This window comes from Opisthorchis viverrini (assembly GCF_000715545.1).
Source record: "Opisthorchis viverrini unplaced genomic scaffold opera_v5_190, whole genome shotgun sequence".
NCBI classification, from domain to species: Eukaryota; Metazoa; Platyhelminthes; class Trematoda; order Opisthorchiida; family Opisthorchiidae; genus Opisthorchis; species Opisthorchis viverrini.
In genome coordinates, this window is record NW_008751846.1 from 561,079 (window position 1) to 582,319 (window position 21,241).

General features: G+C 44.4%; 1 protein-coding gene across 1 annotated transcript in view; it reads right to left on the reverse strand.

The window, feature by feature from the left end:
- Window positions 1–21,241, reverse strand: part of T265_07861 (hypothetical protein) — a gene marked incomplete at both ends in the record, with an annotated part of 58,087 nt that overhangs the window by 2,432 nt on the left and 34,414 nt on the right. The window contains 2 exons of the mRNA XM_009173501.1: window positions 1,428–1,469; window positions 9,908–10,024. Coding sequence (XP_009171765.1) covers window positions 1,428–1,469; window positions 9,908–10,024 — 159 coding nt within the window. The remainder of the gene's footprint in view (window positions 1–1,427; window positions 1,470–9,907; window positions 10,025–21,241) is intronic.

Below are 21,241 nucleotides of genomic sequence, written 5' to 3' on the forward strand. Positions count from 1 at the left end.
TGTTAGTTATCAAAACAAACACCTTATTGTCACCATAGGCTGGGATGCCTCTTCAATACGTTTCCGAAGGCAACAAACTCACGCCAAGCATCCCCCGGTCCTTGTTGAATTCCTTGCGGAAGCAGTTGTCGTGTTATCAAAACAAACACCTTATTGTCACCATAGGCTGGGATGCCTCTTCAATACGTTTCCGAAGGCAACAAACTCACGCCTCCAAAGCATCCCCAAACGGTGCGTATGGATCCGATTAAACATTACCCTTAGCAAGATGTGGAATCAGCCATTTTGAGAACCTGTTCGATCCAGCGGAAGTGCTTCTTTAAAAGAAGTCCGTACTTGTTTATTTTACATTAATAATTCTAAATACAACTTACCAACCTCTGCGTGTCGGCGAACAGCGTAATGTGAGGAATGTGTATGATACTACGCGTAACCTACCAACTAGACCACTACGAACGATTCATACAATGCAAAATATTGATAGCGGTACGAGGGAGTCTTGAAATTTTTCAATCAAGATTTTACCCTGTAAGTGAAACTGAAAGCCAACGTGCAGCTATTTCATCCTTACTAGCGAAAGGAATAAGGCCTTCGATGCGGAGTTATTTATTAGGAAACGCCAAGTGGACAGTTACAGACTACTGGACAGGGGAGCAAAACTCTCATATGCAACTTGTTTACAAAAACTGAATATCCATCTTCTCCTTGAATGCGTCTTCTTGAACTTTCCTGGATATTCAGTGAATGTTGCTCAAGTGCAAGCAAATGCGACTCCACAAAATCCGTAATAGATCTTACTTTTCAAGAGACACGAAGTGGGTTTACGAGAAAACATACTACTCGCATGCCCCCATCAGTAGTATCCACCGTTACACTAGGATCATCAGGAAAGCGCACCTCACTAGACTCCAAGGAGTATAGTGGACGAAATCTCAATTGAAAATTATCAAATCTTCTCAGAGTACCATCGGTTTATAATTAGCTCGGAGGAATAATTATCTCACAAGGTGAATGGAATTTCCATCAGACAAATGGTCACTTGAGAGGCCAGTCAATACTTAATGTGCATTCTATGAGTGAAATATGAGTGGCGCAATATCCTATCTAATTGCGAGTTTATTACAATGCTCGTGGTCGAAATATTGTGTTCAAATTAGTGAACGGGAGTTTCCGGGTTCGAAGCTCTCCAGAGTTTCGTCAGATGCACAATGCTATTGACTTCCAATAAGGATGAAACAAGTGTTCAGTGATTCTCAGCTTCTCAGTGTAGAGTGGCTTCACCTACAAGACGAAATCTCAATTGAATGCAAAATATGACAAAATGGCTACAAGATAAATAGGGAAAATATGACCCGCATTCGTTCGACGGGTCAAAGATCATACCACACACAACTAACTCTGAATATCATGTCAGGTTTATGGCTTACTTTCTGTGTTGCGTTAGTTAAGCAGAATGGTCTGGAGATGGTCTGGAGGAAAAAATGACAATAGCAACAGTCGTAGGAACCACGAGACTGCTTAGTCTTAAATTTCCTCGGCAGGTGATCTGATATGCTGTCTGGTGACTGACTGCATATCTCACGTCGCCTAAGTGAGCTGAACTGAAGCCCCATTACTCTCCACGATGTGTCACTTATGGTAATGTTCTTCGGTCCATCTTGTCTAGTTTCTGGTCTTATAGCCACCATTTGCACATGTGACTTGGTAAACAACCGTGGGAGGAGTCAACAACGATCACTTTCTATATTTTGCTGACAAAATGGGGATGCTAGTTCAACATGTTTCCTTTCAAATATCAGTATGAAAGCCAACGAAGGTAGTGACCGATACTGGAAACTGGATAATTATCAGGCCATTGGGCGTCAATTCATCCTATACTCCATCCTAATTGCGCTGAATCTGTCTTGAAACTGTGATACATTGAAGCGAATAGCGTTGTACCCATACCAAGGGGCAGATTGATTAGGCAAGTTCAGCCAAGGACAGCCTGACGATGTAGTGAAACGGAGCGTGGGCAGAGTTCAGGAGGCCATCCTTTAAAAGTGGCCACTGGCTATCAAATTCCCTTTACTGATCCAGGATATTTCTGTTAGAAACAAAAGTGAAGCGCTTGGAAAACAGAAAGTATCTCACCGCCAGTTCTGAAAGGTTTACCTCCTCGGGAAAATCACGGCGAAAAAGAACCATACGTAGTCCGGTCGGCGGTGAGGGGATAATTGGATACTGCGAACATTCCAACATCCTCTCTTCAGTGATAACTGAACGTTGGATCGTCTTTGTGTTGACTGGATGGGGCTAATAATCCGCCTAATTGATCCAGACTGTGGGTGACTACAAAAAGTTTCTGTACTACTTCATGGAGGAAAGAAAACTACACGGCTTAAATCAGCCCATCGTTAGCTTCTCTTCGAGTGACACGCTATTCTAAGTACTGAAACGAACGACTATTCTCGCCTCTTCGTGGTGTTCACTTTCTAGTATCCTGCTCTTAGCAGGTAGCATTGCCTGTAGCATGTTTGACATGGTTCTGATTATGGAAAGGATACTCTGAGAGAAGGTTGCTGAGCTGTGTTCCATTCGGGTTTCACGTTGGGATCACTCTGATCCCAACCTTAAAACTATTGCTTTAATTTGGCGCTCATTGTCTATCCTGTCATAAATTGATGCGTTAAAAGTCAGCGCTACTTAGTTCACACCAAAGTAACCTTGAGAATGGCACTATTTTCTTTGCTCTTATACGGACATGGCCCTTGTGGAGAGAAGAGGACGAAATTAGCCCCCTCAGCTTGAGGCACCTCTTTCTGAAGGGCCATCTAGATAGTGACGAGAATACCTGGAAGGTGAATAGAAGGACTAGGACATCAATGCACAGTTCAGCAATTCATCCAGCTATTGTTTTGCAGCTGTTCTTGTTGTTCAGTTTTCTTCAAATTCCACAGATAAACACGATGTGACACACACACACACATAAATAGCTACAATAGTCGGATGATACTTGCTACTGTTTAGGCTGCTGACTGTATCAACAACGAACTAGTATTCGGGGTCCTCTCAGACACACTTACTTACATCTAGCTAACTACTAGTACCGAGATGCTTGCGCAACCAGAAAACCACCTCAGCTTGAGGCAATCAACGGTAGTGGCCTTCACGAATAACCAAACGAGAGAAAGCATGCACCCACGCAGAACCTTTTCAAGTCAAATAAACAACGCAGGCTACTGAGTCCTTGGCATTTCTGGCATGTTGATGGTCATCAACAGCGAACACATGTATCGTGACTTCTGCTCGCCTGGTGTGCCAAACAACATCTCGGTTGATCCTGCTGGACCGGAGAAACAGCAATCACGCTGGCGTTTTTGTTGGTCAGGTTGATTGTTTTCTATCATACAGGCAGCATTTCCGATGTTGCGCACGTGTATGCCTGAATTCTGCAACGAATATCATCGGTCACGTGGTAGTGGATTAACAAAGACTACTGTGGACGGCAAAACGGATTTTGGTTCTACTCTGAATGGATCCATTCATTCTCTTTGGTTGTCGTTCAAGAGTGGGTACGTTCCTGGATGCTTGAACAGAAGTGTAGCAACATCGAAACCCTTTGTGTGTGTGTGTGTGTGTGTGTGTGTGTGTGTACGAAGGTAGCAAACACATCACGTGACTGCTCCACCATGGCCAGTACCATTCTTCTAGTTTTTTTGTTTTTCTTTCAAGATGGTATTCACGGTTTCATTCCTCTCCAATTCCACAATCTGGTTGAGAAACATCGCTCTGCAAGATCCGCATCGTTATTGTCAAGTTTATGAAGGAATCAGAACGAGGACGCCAACAATGGCCCATCAGTTGGACAAGTAACGCGTAACACTACAGCTGAGTGTAGTGCAATGGTACTATCTAGGATTTTTAGCCTGAAAGTCGTGCAATCTGTGGGTTGATCATGTTCCATTGAGTACGACAATCAGGTTTCAGCCCCTCAAAATTGAGAACAACAATGATTGAAACCAGCTCTACATTTTCAGCACGATCATATACTACACTGGTGTAAACAGTCCGTGAGTGTCAGAACTGCCAATCCTGATGCACTGTTGCCTTGATGGTTCTAGAATGTTTTTCACTACTTTTGCGATTCTTGTGTGTGTGTGTGTGTGTGTGTAAAGATTGGCACTGCCATCGAGATCTAGCTTCCCACGAGCCACTCCGCAGTGCTTGAGGGGCTTACCGCTGGAAAAATTGCGCCGAATTCAGGTCTCCAAGTAAGGATGGCTTCAGTCCAGGAAATCAATGAAAGTGGTTTATCCACACACAGCAGTTAGCCACATAGAAGCGAAAGGCGTACAGTAACTCCATCAAGAGAAAACTCTTCGACGAAAGGCAGCTCCCCTGGATCAATCCGTCAGCCGTGGCCCACATGGAGACGAATATGTCAGTCCTCCGGCAAAAGCATCCATCCCACAAGATAGGTTTTTCCCTTTGATAATCCACAAAATCACCCTTTATTGGGTAGTCACTCTCCCAGGAGTGGTCGAATTCTAATTTGCCCTTGCTGGTGACCCACCAAGGTCTGACAAGCTTCAACCATCACACAGAGAAGTTCCAGATGTCTTTAAATTAGGTACAACTTTCACCTAGATTGTCGCAGCAGACCAGACAAATTCTAGTGATACCCTGCCCAGAGAGTTTGACAAACTTTTTCAATGCACAAAACGCTCAGGGAGCCTGCTTACTTTATTCTCGTTCAAAGCTACCCATTCAGAATTTTACACCGTCGCCCAAACGCTGAGTTACCAAACACGCGACCAATAGCGATTTCAAACGCTCAGAACTCAGAGTAAATCATGTTACGTGCTGATAGAGTGCGAAGAGTTTTTAAAGTCAGCTCAAGCTAAGAACAAAGGGATGTACGTCATCGTTTAGTTTCCTTAACAAATACCACCCACTGCAAGTTCTTTTACTGAGAGAGATAGTGTTTGTGTCTTCTTTTGGCCAAGTATCCGAAGGGTTTCTACTCCCAATATCTCATTTCTCCCTACTTGGTCCGCAGTATTGCATATGTTTCCCTCTCCCACTCTAAGGACATATGCACTAACTTCGTACTTATCCGTCTCTTCACTTTTTGTGAGATTTATATCTGGACCGTTTCCACTATACCAGTCTTGACGTTGGTAATTGGTGGGGCGTTTGATGCACTGACACTTTGATGCATCTTTTCTCCGGATAAAAGACTCAAGATGTATGAAGATCCGGACATATGAGCCCATCGGGTTCTTCCTCATCATACAGCCGGAAAACCCTCCTGCATAAACGGCTTCCCAGTGCGGCTTCATTTAGAGCGAACCTCTATTGCCAAGCCATAGCAGGCCAGACCATCTGCAATGGGTTCTGTTTTCTGACTGTGAAAAAATTCTATCTTTTCTCTGGTGTGCTTGGTGGATAAGTTTAAGTTAACTCCAACTTAGGAGGCATTCCCAAAGTTGGGATACTGGTTATCCGGTTTGCTGTGGAGACTTCAGTTGACTTCACCTCAATTTTCGGACCGTCCTGTTGTGTCACAACTTCGTCTCTTGGAGACATTTCCAGAAAGACTGGACACGAAATTCTTCATGAACATCATCGATCGTGTTAATTTCGTCCTATCACGCCTGCCATCATCTCTGATCCCTCTGTGGACCACAATTTCTTCCTTCTCTAACTGCAGCGATGATAACCTGTGCATCATCCTTCGGTCGTTCAGCTGTGGCGCCCTTTCGGTTCCCAACTGCTATACCACCCGAAGGCTGCACGAGGGCTGCGATACTGCCAGGTTGCCCAAACCTAGACAGGGGAAGCCGAGAGGCAGTGGTCGGGTTCGAACCACCGACCTTTCGGTCAGTAAATTCGCGCTCTAACGACTTCTAGCGCGAATGAACGCTACTGCTTATCCCGGGATCGAGTATAATTTGATAACGACTTTGAAACTCCACTGATTGAGCTCACAAGCATCGGTCATATTGACTGCAGCTTGAAGTTGGCAAACTCTCGCAACTACCAAGCGTGCAACCTGATGTGCATTAAGGTGCAATTATACCACAAGACGAGAAAACGCGCAGTGCGGTAGACCCGAGAAACATGTTGGACACTGTTGTTTTTCAAGGCCCCATAAGCTAAAAAGTGCGAGATATATTCCGCGATAACACATCATGGGTCCCTCAGCGTAGAAAAAGTAAACGATCAGACATATTCTCAACTAACCGTAGAGCCGCGTGGCCCACCTACATGTGCTTTCCAATGTTGAGCAATCTGGGAGCATATCTAGAGGTAACACACTACTAATAAGGTTACTGCAAACTCTTGTACAGCCCACGACCGGTTTCGCCCTTCTTAGGGCCCATCAGGTAGGCGCAGTCCCCGAGTTTCCGTACAGATTTAGACAAATGCTCTCACTTACACACAAATGTGGGTTTGACAGGAAACTCAAATGAATCCAGTTGGATCCCTTGTTCATGATGGTCCGCTTCAGTTAAATCTCCTGTCAAAACCAAATCCGTTTGCAACTGAAAGTATTCTTCAAGCCTTGACAGCGTTTTTTTGGTGAATAGTGTAGCGCGGATGGAAGACGAGTTTTGACGCAGTCACAAACAAATCTCCACTGCCTATCCGGTTCTGATCTGGTGGAGCTTCATGAAAAATGACCGCTTCCCGTGCATGGAATGAATCTGGAAAATTATTGGACCAGTGCAACGAGCGATAGCTACTAGATAATGCCTCCAAAGTTTATGGCTTTTTGGTTGTTGGTCAGTTCACCGAGCCTGGCAGTTGGGAGCAGTTGGATTGAGTGAGTCCCACTCAATCCTGCACCAACAATGTCACCTCGGTTGGTGATGAAACGTTTGCAATCAAACTGCCAAGCTTGGCGAAAAGACTAACAACCAAGCAGCGCACCCGAGTCACCTACATTCCACAACATTTATGGCTTTTTGCCTAGCTAGATCCGGCAGGAAATGTCCCTAGTCATCAGTGATTTCGCGGCCTTGCAAGTAACGCGTCGTTCAGGCTACTGACGTTACACCAACCGGTGCAACATCGATAACATCGGCTTTTTGAGTGATCCATCTGTTGACCAGCCGGTGTATGGAAAGCGGGCCAGATGCGAAGTTGAATAACTCTAACATTAACATTTGCATAAACCTTCGGAAACTCCATGTATCCAGATATAGTCTCATAACTTATCTGAGCGCCGTCAAAAGTTATGGAAATAACGAAGGAGTGCAAATTATTAAGGTAGTGAATCCGGAGTGAAAGCCCGTTGGCTGTGAACATGATTTTTTCCGAACTGTATACAGAGGGTACTGTTTACGATTCAAATCAGTAGTATATATCGTCACACTGATAAACGCCGCTGACTTGCCTGAACCCCGACCTATAAAGTGTGTCCATTGCTAAAAGGTCTTCCTCTTCTTCTTGTTTCATGTTGTTCCTTTCTGAATACTCCCAAAATTCCAAGACCGTTTTTTAACCATGGATCAAATAACCGTTAGATTCCCCCACCCCTACCCCACATTGTTTTTTCTCACTAGTCTGTTAACTGTCCGTGACACCAATCAAAACGGACTTACATTAATTTCGATAGACTGGCTGGTGGAACCATCCAGAATAAGCAGCTATTCACTTCATTCATCCAAAACCTCCAATAAATGTTGAGTTCTGTTTTGAAAAAAAACTGACATTTTCACTTTGTAAACCACAGAGACCAGGCGCGATAAGCAAAGAAAAACACACAGGTTGTATGCACTCGTTTGCAAACGAATTCGGTTTTTCGAGAGCCTCACCTGGAACCCAGCTGAAACTCCGGTTTGTGATGATTCCAGGCAACTGAATATGCTGCACCAGGCCGCCTCATGTTTCAGTCACTACGATATTCGAGATATCGAGATACATGTATATTCGTACTACACTACTTATAGAGTTGCTGAAAAAAATTCGTTGACAGCCCACGACCGGTTTTGCCCTTCTTGGGGCTCGTCAGGTAGGCACAGTCCCCGAGTTTCCATCAACCTTATGTTCTACTTGAAAGCAAATTGCACGAAATTAGCGAAATGCATTAATTTGCAAACTAATTTGGTTTTTCGAGAGACTCACCTGGAACCCAGCTGAATCTCTCATTTGTGATGTTTCCCGCAACCTTATGAGTAGTGCATTACGAACTAACAGGTTGTAGTTTGCCCCATCTAATTTCCATAAGAGCTTCTGTCGATCAGCTGCCACTAGAAACCTGAGAACCACCTTGCAGTTACGTCATCCTTGCTAGTAGCGATTGCCTCAAGACTTTTGAATGGAATGTGAACGTGCGGCCCTTTGCCTAAGCAATGAGAGATAGATTTCAGTTGGAGATCGGTCACTAGTAGAATAGTCGGTATTCAACGACTCCTTCCAAATAGAACTACCGACACATGCTCAACACATCGGAATACAAATCCGAATGTTGGAACATATGCTTATTGTTCCCTATCAAGAATGAAATAGCTGTACAACACTTCTTTGGTTAGGCCTCATTGTGTGTTGAATCAGCCTTGAGCGTAGAATTTCCCGAGGAGAATTTACTAAGTGACTAGTATACTCACAGCGTGACAGTAGCAGATCAAAAACTAAAAATTTCCTCACGGCGCTGTATGACTTCTAGTCCTTAAGCGCCGCGCCCTAGCGAAGTGACTAAATTACTAAAACCGAATGGTTGAAAAAAATGTATGGTACAGCTGCGTCTCCGGGAGCAGTCCTTGCGTTCTCGGGTCACCTAGGAGCTGGGCAGCTGTGTCGGAATAGGTCTGCTGAGCTGAAACCTGCATTTCTAAAGTCAATCACAATGCAAATAAACTTGCTGCTGCGGTCTGTTCACCTGTAATAGTACGTTAAATTCTATTCTGAACTCTGAAACTAGTCTGAGATCAAGAATGCACTCATCCTTTCAGCTACCGATCAGCCACTCTGCAGCAGTTCGACGGGAATTCAGTGAGTAAATGTCTTGAAAACTAATCAGGCAAGAGACAGAGATCGATCGTTTCAAACAAGAGGAGACAAGTGGATGTTGTAAACGGTAATCAATGCGTCAGGGTTTCGCAACACTATTGTCTGGTTGATCAGTGATTCTTGTGATGCCCTACATAGGCTTCGGGCAGTGACTTGTGCGACTGATATATTAAGGATCTTTATTATCAACTCAGGTTTTTCACACAAACGTTCAGCCCTTGTTTTGATCTGACTCTCCCTCTTCCCTGTTTCTCTTTTTGTTGGTCGGTGCCCTCTAGGTCTTCATACGGGGAACAGAATCACTACTTTTGTGTTGGCGGATGACTCACTCGTTAGTGAATGTGTCGCACAAAGGAAGCCTCGTGTTTCATTTGGTAGAATATTCGGGATACTGAAGCATATGTTCTTAAAATAACATATGACTGCCTTGTCAACATCAACGTTATTTGCAAGTGAGCGTATTTCGCCAGTTGTGTACAAATGGGTGTTTAAGTAGAGCTGGAGGTCTGGAAGGGCTTCAAAACTCTAGGGTACAAATAGCAGCTGATGAAAACCTTGGAACATGCAGACAACATCGTTCTCGTCTTCGAAAAGAAGAAGACACAAATGTTTCTGCATGAACTGATCAAAGTCCTTTGGCCTGCGCTTTGCATCCACAAAGTGTGAGGTCATGCTCGTGGGCATTCCGTCACTAAACGCCCCACTTACAATCCAGGAAGACACTCGAGGTTAAGTAGCGTTTTATCTATCTTGGAAGTTGTATTATCTCTGATTGTAGTGTGACAGATGAGGTTAATGCACGAATCTGCAAAGCTCGGATCACGTTTGCTAAGTTGGGACACCTATAGTATCAAAGCCGTACATCTCCGAATCTCAAGCGACGTGTGTATCAAGCTACAGTGCTGACCGTTTTGTTGTATGGTTTTGTGACTTGATCATTTCGAGCAGCGGAACTGAGACGTCTTCGGGTGTCCGATAACCGTTGTCTCAGCACCATTGCCCGTGTAGGTTGGTGTTGGCGTATCTGTAACGAGGCAACGAGGTTGTGCAACAAACTGCCCTTGAAAAATGTGTCCAACACAAGAAGCTGCGTTGGTTAGACTATGTATTGCGTATGCCAAACAATCCATTGTCGAAGAGGATGTCTTTTCCGTGCCCAAATCTGATTAGCTGGAGCAGATTGATCAAGACGATGATGATGATGATGATGATGATGATGATGATGATGATGATGATGATGATGATGATGATGATGATGATGATGATGATGATGATGATTTATGTCATGCCAAGAGATCAGCCTTATTCGCTCTAGTGAATATCCGCACATGACTAATTGCAAACAAATTTGTTTGCAAATTATTGTAATTCCCCAATTTCGTGCAGTTTGGTTTCAAGTAGAACATAAGGTTGACGGAAACCCGGGGACTGCGCCTACCTGATGAGCCCCGAAAAGGGCGAAACAGGTCGTGGGCCGTCGAAGAATTTTCAGCAACCTTATGAGTAGTGCATTACGTATATACCAGTAACTTTTGTTCTGTAACCAAAACACAGCTTTTCCAAAGGAAGATGAGGATCAGGAACGGACAAATTTGCTGTCGTCAAGGTACAGACTATTGGTCCAAATTCGTTCCCTGCTCATTCACTGGGATCATTACATCATGCTTCCATACGTTCGCCATTATCTTCCGACTTGCTGCATTCCACTCACCGAACAGAATAGCATCCGCAGCCTTGACTGTTCTTCTACCTGAAAACACCAAGATAACCGCGCACCACAGTAATAAATGCAACCGGCACTTTGGTGAAAAATTTACTGATTTGAAATTAAAACTGATGTGATGTTCAATCGAGATCGCGTCCCAACAGTGAAGCCAGCCTATACCGCCTTCACTGGGAAACACCGTACATTTGGTTCATCCTTGTTGGGAATCATCAGCGGTGCGCATCAGTAAGCAGCTCAGAGGAAGAATAATTTCTCATGAGAAGTGAAACTTTCACCTGGGAAATCGTCACTTAAGGAACCAGTCAACCCATGATGTGCGTTCCGTTACTAGAAGAGGAGTGAGACTATAACCTCTCTAAGTATGATATAAGCAAGATGCCGATTGGCTGCTGGTGGCCGAACGGTTAAGTGTTCCGGGAGATTCCGGTTTCGAAACTAATGAGTTGGCCACTACTGATTCCCAACAAGCATGAAACAGCTGTACAGCTTTTTCTCACCTTCTCAGTATAGATTGGCTCTGCTCAGAGGACGAAATCTCTGTTGATTTGGAATTATCAGACTACGACAAGCAGATTATCGTTGTTGACAAGGTCTGAATGAAATGAGTACCCTGGTTCGAACCCATCATGGGCGCCTCCAGACTGACTCGCAGTCCTTTTCTGGATTGAAAGAAACAAAAGGAATTATTTATTCATCAATATAACGATTGCTTGGACAAGTTTAAGCAAGAAATTACGCATAATCATAATGTATTGCCTATAGTATTGTATGCCAATTGTGTCTATCTGTTTATAAGTAGCTTCCCATTTCTCAGTCACTATGATCGAAATCCTTTTTAAGCTTACTCTCACTATCTAGTACGTCTGGAACCCTGTGAAGAAAACAGGAGGAAAGCAGACCCAAACTTCCACTATGCTGCGGGCACTGCCCATAAATATAAACAAATGTAACCACTATCATCTTGTTTTCCCCGAGTTTTGGTGAATTTCTTGGTCAAAACCCTCTCAGCCCACCTCTCCTCTTCATTTGTTCTCACAATCGTTCAACGAATGGTCAAAAATAGGCGAGCTTTCACCAGGTACCAAGGAATAGTCGCCGAATGCTTGCATTCGTAAACCAATTAGGTATCGAGGAGTTTTCAGAGAGTTTATTAGTAGCGTGTTACACTTAGATGTTGCTAAAAAGATGTGCTTCCGAGGACTGTCTTGGGAGTCACCTTTGACCGAAATTTCCGCAGCTCGTAACAATCTGTTTCCGCTAACGCGATGTACATGGTCATTCATTCATCCGAAAGCCATCTTCCAAGCTATCCGCTGTGGAGGTCGTTAATTGTTTGTTTGCACACATTGCATAAAGTCCTCGATCCACAGCTTGTTTGCTGAGTTTTCCTGTCTAACAAAACTGGATACTGTCGCGTTATCTGGCCAACTCGACAGCTGTACTATCCGTTGAAACAAAAAGGTTTGAGGGAAAAAGAGTGGCCTGGATGGATTTACTCTGCAAACACACATTATCGAGACCAACTAACGCAAACAGGTTCGAACCCGATCGGGCACTGACCGGGTAGGAAGTGAACTAGAGTCTGCTTCAATCTGCAGATGAGCGTCTATCTTAACTTTGAGTAATTGCCCACAGCACACGTCCAAACACAGGATAAGCTCAGGGGCTATTTTATTACCCCCATTCCTGTCTCCCTCCCTCTCTCTGTCTTTGTTTTGTGCTCAAAGGCACTTGCTCATAATTCCATAACATACCAAATGCTTCCGTCGATCTGGTGTCCCAATCAATCCCGACAAACATATTCTGTGGGGCTGTTGATGTTGGCAGAATCTGGAAATCCAGGGTCAGTTCCATAGTTTTCAGATGTTCCCTAATAAACATCGAAGTTGTGGGGGGGGGGCGACAACATGCTTGGACATCTGATAATCATCCCAAACGGAAGGGAACTGAGACTGCCTCCATCCGAACAAGACCAGCGAATGTTTGGTCAGGTAAACTCGTGATGGTTATCGCAATCGGGCGTGACGAACGAAAGGGTCGTGTGCGAGCGACCGTTTACACCATGCCATATTAGTAGTGGGAGAAAGCTGTGTTCAAGCCTAATCAGAAGTCAGTCAGAATCGCTTTCCTCGCCCTGTTTCATCTTCAACATCTGTAGAGGATTGTGCGCATATGCCGATCAGACCCAATCCCGATTATTCAAGTTCTTTAGAAGGTTAAAATACACGGAATCGAAGGCATCTTAATTCATAAACAACTATGTTGATTAAACCATATGAACTGCATAACATCGGATTGCATTCCAAAATAACTGTTATATGGGCAGTTGAAGAATAGTCTGTGAAGCCGAAACCATGATATACCAGGTCTACCATGCTATCTCAGTCGCGAACCGATTGAGGTAGCTTGACCCTAGTCTCTAAGATATGAAGGTGTATCTCTGTGCTATATATGACAACCGGATTCATACGTCCTGAGCAACTTCGGCAGGGTTGAAACACAAGACAACTGACGGATGATACTGATACCTCGCTGTTGAATGCGACGCTTATTGTTACGCCATCATGCACAGGACGTTTGGCGAATCTCAATAGGTTTCTGTGACTTGCCCGCCATTCCTTCGGGTTCACATCGGATTCACAGGTTTGCCCGCTATAGCCCATCTTGTTCCTGGGGAAACATCCAGTGATCCTACCACTTACTGGATGCCAGCCAACCTCGTCCAAAAACTCGACGTACTGTAAGTCTGTGCCGGGATAGCTTTTAAGGGAAACGGTGGTATGTGAACAACCACACTAGTCTCCTCTCAGAGTGACCATTTGCTTACAGTGCCAGCACTAATACGAACCGAAACTTGGTCATCATATACAGCCGGGTGTTCAGCTTACATTGTGACCGGTTCGCTCTCAACCAGACACTGATAGGTTTATACGTCGGTCTGCATAATGCTCCCCATGTCAGGCGGGCAAACCTCTATTCGTTTGTTTGCCGTACCACTAACAGTGTTTTACTCAGCAGAAGGAAGTTGAGGCGCACATGCATGCTGGCATGCATATTTGTTCACTTATCGACTCATGTGTAACATAGACCATTTCACTTACTTTCTGGCTGGTTAAAATTCCTCAGACGTTATTTGTTCATTTGGTTTACTCGGGCACTTGTAAGACTGAGGTGCCAAATAATTACAGTATTTCGTCTACCATCATGCAGCTATTTTGACTAATTTCATCCAGTCTAGCCCAAAACCTAGATTGTTTTAAACTTCTCTTCTGCTGTACTCGTACCTCTTTCTTTTAACTAAATTCGTCATCCCCCTGGCTCATCGGTGGATGTCTCTTTCAAGTAAACCAAGTGTGTCTACTAAATTACGACCGAACGAACGGCAAATGAAACGTTCGACCTACATTTGTAGACTCGTCCGTTTGACCACAGACAAAGTGTGGGCACACACTAGCGCAAAGAGGTCTACAAAATCTCGGGGAGTGTGAATTCAATCACCACTACATGACCGGCAATAAAGCGAGTGATCTAGTCAACGTCAAAGTAATCACACTATTTTGTATACACAATAGTCCAGAGACAGAGGGATTTCATGTAACAGTTTGACTCTCTGACCTGCAGCGCTACTAGTGTGACCTCAAGTGCCCCCACCCTCACAAACATGAAAGTCCAGACGCGAACCTCGTCACTGCACTCGCCGTCCGAACACCAACTTGAAGATTGGTTCACCTACTCGTCTTTGGCAGCTTAGCTACCAGTCGCTTCATTGGGGATGGTCTTCGTATGTGTAAACACCAGCTGAGTCTGTTTATATCTCATGTCCGGTTTACCGATGATACACTCGTGTCGAGTTAGTTGTTGGTGTGCGGAGTCAGTCGCATGCACATACATGTGTTTATACGCATCTCAACAAGTTAACACCGACCGACAATGACGAGGAACAGCGAACACTCATCCCGGAAGGTCTTTTATACAGAGTTTGAAAAAGACTTACGTTGGGAGCTAATATGGTTGGAATCAGGATGAAAATAGCATGGGAATGATAACACTCCCCTACTAACGATGACATTCATCCGCAGACGAACTGGGTGATGTGTCTGGAGTTTCTACCCGGAAGCATGTCCTGTATGCATCACACTTTGGACTGGAACCGGATACACACTGTGTGTGCGCGTGTATGGGACGGTATGGGAGCAACCAAAGTCATTTCGGAATCATTTTCGCTAGCCGCTTGTCAATACTCTACGAACAGCGAAACTGACCTTTAGTACTCAGGGTTGGTGACAAATGAACAGATGTTTTGTGGTCGCACCGTGGACCGACAAGTTTCTGTAAGACAATGGACGTAATTCATACTTCTTTTCAAAGATCCAAGCAAAAACCATATATTTACCAGGGACAATGTGGTCTTCGTCATCGGTCCCACTGCATGCCTTCCAAGCAACAGTCAGTCAGGCACAATTTCATCGGTACTGTGAGTTGCATCGTTTAGAAAGGAATCATTTAATAATTTTTCAGGCAAATAGAGTGGGATGTTTGGTCACTGGAAGAACGTATGCGTCAAAAAGCACTTAAAAGGCTCTGGAGTGTGAACCTGCTGTTTTTTGTTGATCTCAGGAAAGATATGCAAGATGAGGAAAACAACAGCGGCTTCACGTTAGGAAATGACACGGCTGAGTTTGCCCGCAAAACCTATCCCATTCGTCTTCCACACACAATCCCGTCCGGTGAAAAGCCATTTCATGAGAGTATTCTCGTCTGACATTCTGCCGTAGAGTGGCCACTCGCCAGGGGTACCAAAAAACCAACTCCTTGTTTAAGACCACACGTTTACACGAGCGGATACAAGTCGCTCATAGGCTACCACAACGCATGAAGTTCTCAGCAGCTCGCGGGTGTAAGAAAAAGGAAGATAAAGGGAACTACCCACAAGGTTGATGAAAACTCTTCGACAGCCCACGACCGGTGTCGCCCTTCTCAGGGCTCATCAGATAGGCACAGTCCCCGAGTTTCAGCCAAGCTTAGGTTCTGCTTGAACCCAAATTGGACTGTTTTCGAGAAATACACTCATTTGCAAGTCAATTCGGTTTTCACAGGAGACTCAACTGAATCTCTCGTTTGTACTGTACTACAGTTGAATGTACTGTGCACAGTCGGCCTCATGATTCAGTTGGCACGATATTCGAGATATCGCAATATATTTTCAGTTGAGTCTTTCGTGAAAACCAAATTGATTTGCAACTGAGTGTATTTCTCGAAAAGGGAAGATAGTTCGGTTTTGTTGTGAACTGGAACTCACCTTGCTCTGATTTAGCCAAATTTGTTTGCTTTGGTATAACTGTGTGATCTAATCTTCTTTCAAGAGAGCACCAAAAACAAGTGCTTAAGAAACTAGTAGTAAGCCGATTCTTTTCGGTAAAATTTCAGAGGTTCACCTTCGACCGCATGCACCATCAGATTTCATGTTCGCAACAAGTTAGTCTTTCGACCTCCAATGATGTGACATGACCCACCAATTCCAAAATTCTTATCAACAAGCAGCCTAAAGACCTATCATACTGTTGTCATAAGGACCATCCTCACGAGAACTGGGACGGTGGATGACTGATTGTAACAGCAAGGTGCTCAGTACTCCAAGTAGGTACAATTAATTTTGCTGGTAAAGTTTTTTTCATAATCCTCCCTGATGAATATGGTGATTCTGAAATGTGTTCAGTTGGTTAAATAAATGAATACACTAGTAGAAAGCCCGTAGAACCAGGCCAGCAGGTGTCACTTCTGTTTTCAGGCGATGGATGTCGCTTACCGCCGGAACTTTTGTCCAGGGGGAATGAGCCAGGTGCTGTATGAGTATCCGAGAGGTCCACGTTTGTTTGAGTACACATTCTCTCATGCACCCCTTCAAAATTATTGTTGTCCTATACAGTATAAGAACTTGTTTTAACCAGCATGCCATTCAGGGGCACAAGGTCATTGGAAAATCCTGGCGCGAACTTCCGATTGTATGATGCCTTCGCATGCACACTTGTTACTTCACCGAGTAAGGTTCCAGCCAACTCTGCACTTTCTCTACAATGATCAGAGTGCTAAATACTACTTACCTCAAACAACCTACAAAATGTGGTATTCCTTAAGGTGAAGTTTCAGGCCCGTATCACGCAGTCTTTCGAAAACACTCCTCAGGTTGCCTAACCGTTATTCTCTGTTTCTGCCTAACACAGTGACATAGTCCACTGCAGACTAAACAAAGCTTCGCAATGAGGTCACACAGTACTGTCTGTATTAGTAGATGGCTGGCGCAGTGATTAAGTCAAAAGACATGATTCGATACTTGTACAACCCGCAAGGTAGCGCAAAAACAACGTTCAGTCCGTTTCCTTTCTCTGTTTTCAAGCATCAGTTGCCAAAGTTGAAGTCTAGTGTAGTTAACCAGACAGATCCGTCCGGATGCTCAACTGTGTACGACTTCCCTCATTCAGCCTCGCACTATTCTCTGGTAATCAACTCGCAGCATGCCTTACAATAATAATAGTAATAATAATAATAATAAGGAGAGGAAGGAAAACAGAATGGGAAGAAATATCTCAACCCCCTAACATTCCGAGTGGGAGTTGAGATACAGATGACTTGCAGTATTCGCACATAAGCTCTATTTCAGCACGATCTACACCACTCTTTTCGGGTCGACTGTAAAAAGTGACAAATTCCGGTCTCTTCTATACAGGCTCACATCTCAGGGCAGATATTGTTACCTCAGTCTTGTACAGGCAACACTTGGCGTAACCATTCTTTGATTGGATCATCGTGGCCGATCGTGGGGCTTACTAGCAAACAAAATTTGGGTGCGGTGATTGAAGGAGTAGACACCGTTGTCTGCATCTAAACATTTTATGGTACTTCATCCAGGTGCGTCATCACGTGACACAAACACTGTTAGCCCACTAACTAGTAGAGGAAACCAAAAACGTGCACTTCGAGCGCAGACTACGGTGGAGAACGATCGATGTCCAATCCATCATTTGATATCTGATAGTTTGTCCTTTGTCTCACAACTCGGTCGTATCCAGCCACAAAAATTGTTTACCAACTGTTTATTCATGTCATAGGGGGTTGGAAACAGATATCACTAGGTTCTTTTCATGCATGAGGCATGAAATGTTGAAATGTTCGTGTATCCACAGACATTTTCTCTCTCCTGTTCGGCTCACTCAGTCAAACAGGAGCAAAGCAACCATTGAACAGTTTGAACAGCGTCCAAAGCAGGATCAGAGATGTGCGACTGCAACTGAGTTCACGTAAACATCAAGAACTTGTTTCTAATAGAAGTAATATCGATCGAATAAAGTTGGATTTCCTGTTCTACACCAAACTAATTTCGTTACGACACAGCGAACAACACAATGGGGCTAGTTAGGCTGGGAAATAATAGTCTGGCCTCTTGAAGACTACAAGACAACCATCTGGATATTCTTCCCAGAGCGCTGTCAGACCAAACAAACTTCGGGTACGTTCGGATGCAAAAACTTAAATGAACATTCTGACGCTTTCAACTCTCGTTCATGACAAGGAGACGGCAATACGTTTTTTGCAAAGCCACGGAGTGATCTGTCAGCAACGTTTATGCAACAATGGCCACCAAATGACACTTTCAACTGTTTCTGACAGGTGGAGGTGTAATGCCCTACAGTATCCACAAGAAATCGGTCTTCGAAAGGGAACTTGACTGGAGCGGTCGAGGATGGAGTTTAGGACAGTAATTCTATTCATTTATTGCTGGTCCAAAAGTTTGACAAGAGTCACCTTCTGTTCAGAAGAATTATCTATTAGCCACACGACCGCTGTTGACTGGAAGAACTTTCTTCGCGCCCGGCGACTTTTGCAGGCTCCAACGGTCAATCATACCGAAAACTTTGTGTATCCAACGACTGGAGCTCACACACAAACCATCGAATCTCTTTGGCACGTCTACAACATGCAGCATAAACGCCAGTGCGGCACGCACCGATCTTTAGTGGACAGCTAGTTGTGTGAGGTCACTTGGAGGCAAAGGTACCGGAAAACGGACTTTTTCATGCAAATTATTAATGACATATCCCAATTTCACCGTCTTCAATAAAAACTAAAAGTACAAATTTCGTATCCTCTTTTTCCTAATCTTTTTTGGGTGGCGGGGGTTAATTTTTTTGCGGGGCTTATCTGGGAATGGCCCCAAACTTTCATAGATTTGATCAAAATCTAAAACACAGGCGACCTACCTGAATTTGTGACAGATTACTTTACAGAGAGTAATGTTAGTAAATATTAGTAATGTTAGAGCAGTTAGTCTCAGAGACTGTTCTAAACTTAGATGGCTTGACGAAATTTCTCACAAGGAGTCCACTGTCTAGTCTGATCCTAGCCAGAGCGCAAGACGCTCCGAAAATATCCACGCCGAAAAGTTCTTAGCGGTTCTATTGATGTTCCTGATACCAGAGACTATCATTCATGTGCAAAGCTCTAATGTAGAAAGCATTCGTTGTGAGTGCCTACCATTGGTTAGGTCAACCAAATTTCTACAACATCCTTACCTGTGCTGTTGGTCGGGCACATGTCGCTGCCCATCCATCTAATACTAGGAAACGAATGGTCACATCAAGAACAAGAGATTAGGCCACTTTGATAACCTGTGGGCGGATCACTATGACGAACTGTGACCAACCAGTCAAATCCTAGAGACAGTCATTCAAAGCGGGTCACGGCAACCACCCACCCATGGGGATATCTTTTGTCACCAGGGTCCTCGCGTCACACTCGTCTGTGATATCCTTGAAATCCACGCCCTTATTTCCACTTGGATTCGCATAATGCGTAACCCGGGGGAGATAAGCCAGTGGTGTCCTCAAATCCAAAAGTTGCACACCAAGCCAGACGTGTGGTCTACCGATGCTTGTCCCGAACGCTCAGGAGAATTCCGGCAACCATAATCTGAATTCAGACTGCGGGCTGGGATGTAATGGAAGGGAAACTTTCAACAATAAGACCGAGCCACTTTCCTGTGCTCCGAGGCTTGATGACTTCTAAGACGGAGATGCGTAAGATTTACCTGTTTAGATGAAACTTCGAAGGAAAAAACAAGTTCATGAGTATTTACTTTTGACGAGCTCTTTTTCTTGCAAACCGGACGTTTTTGAAACTAAAGCGAAACAAGCTAAATGGAGCTGGATCGGAGACTGCTAGTAGACGTGTGAAAACTTCCTGCGTCACAACCGATTGGATTGGTTTGCGTGGCCACCGCTCACGTGATCAGACCATTGGAGGCCTCAGTAAGCATGAAACGGGCTGAGCGCACAGAATCCATAAATGCGCGCGGTTGCCTCAGCTGTTACCAGACACTGAGGATATTCAACGTCTTTTCATAGCTACAATCGAAGTGTGTACTAGCGTATCATTAGGCTGATCCGGCCCAATGGCAATTAGCTCATGTCATGGGGCGGTAGACTGGGACACGATATCGTAAAAAACCTTAATAAGTGACCTCCTAATCAAGGACATTTTAAAATTTCCCAAGGGCATATGACTGGTTTTCCGTGAGAATAGGGTACCCCATTCCAACCGAACATGAGACGTCGAACAAGTTCCTTTGAAACCGAAAGCCCTCCTTAAAAAGGGACACTTGGAAGACAGGTCGCAGATTTTCGCCAAGTACATCCCTTCACTCCTATCTTTTTCATGCTAGTGAGAGTGTAGGCGAATGGGTTCGAGTTACCTAAGCTCTGATACAGTAGGAGCTCCTTTGACAAAAAAATTAGCGGCAGACCAGCGGATGATCACTATCCCCCCGTTTAACCCAACGTACCTTGCGTCTGCTCGAATCCGTCAAACGGTGATATCAGGGCTTGTTCCAATAACCGGTCTTCAGCTGAATTGAAATAAGCTATTCGCGTTTGTGCTTGCATTCACAAGCTAGAACTAGCATGTCAGGTCGTCATAGCCCCGAGATTGGTTTTAACTTGGAAGCTATGAAGGCAGTCACATGCCTGTGGATCTAAGCCTAAAGTATATTCCGTCTTCCCGAGTTGCAGACCCTATTTGTCTGTGGAGCTGTAAGGCCAATCGCTGCGCAGTGGTTCCTTGAGATGGGAACAAATCATATTGAGAGGACAACCACTACTCTCCTCAACTCAACCAGCCAACACACGCACCGAGGAAGGTAAGCATTGAAACTCGGGGAAGAGATCTGTCCCTTTTTTGGACGGTAAGTCACTCGGACGAAATCGGACGGTTCATCAATAGGTAACACCACAGAGCATCCGCTGGTCATTAGATTTCAGGCCAACAATGTGTTTGTCAGAGAGAACGCAATCAAGCACCTTGGGAACTATGGTGCTCGGTCGCATATAAGGACGTTTGTAATAGATGAACAAAAATAAGGTTATCTGGAAATCCTGCTGCTTTCACACGTCAGAAATAGTGCAGTACATCCTTCCTTAGGGTAAAACTGACTGAATTACGGATGCATCAGTCTGACAGCTATTC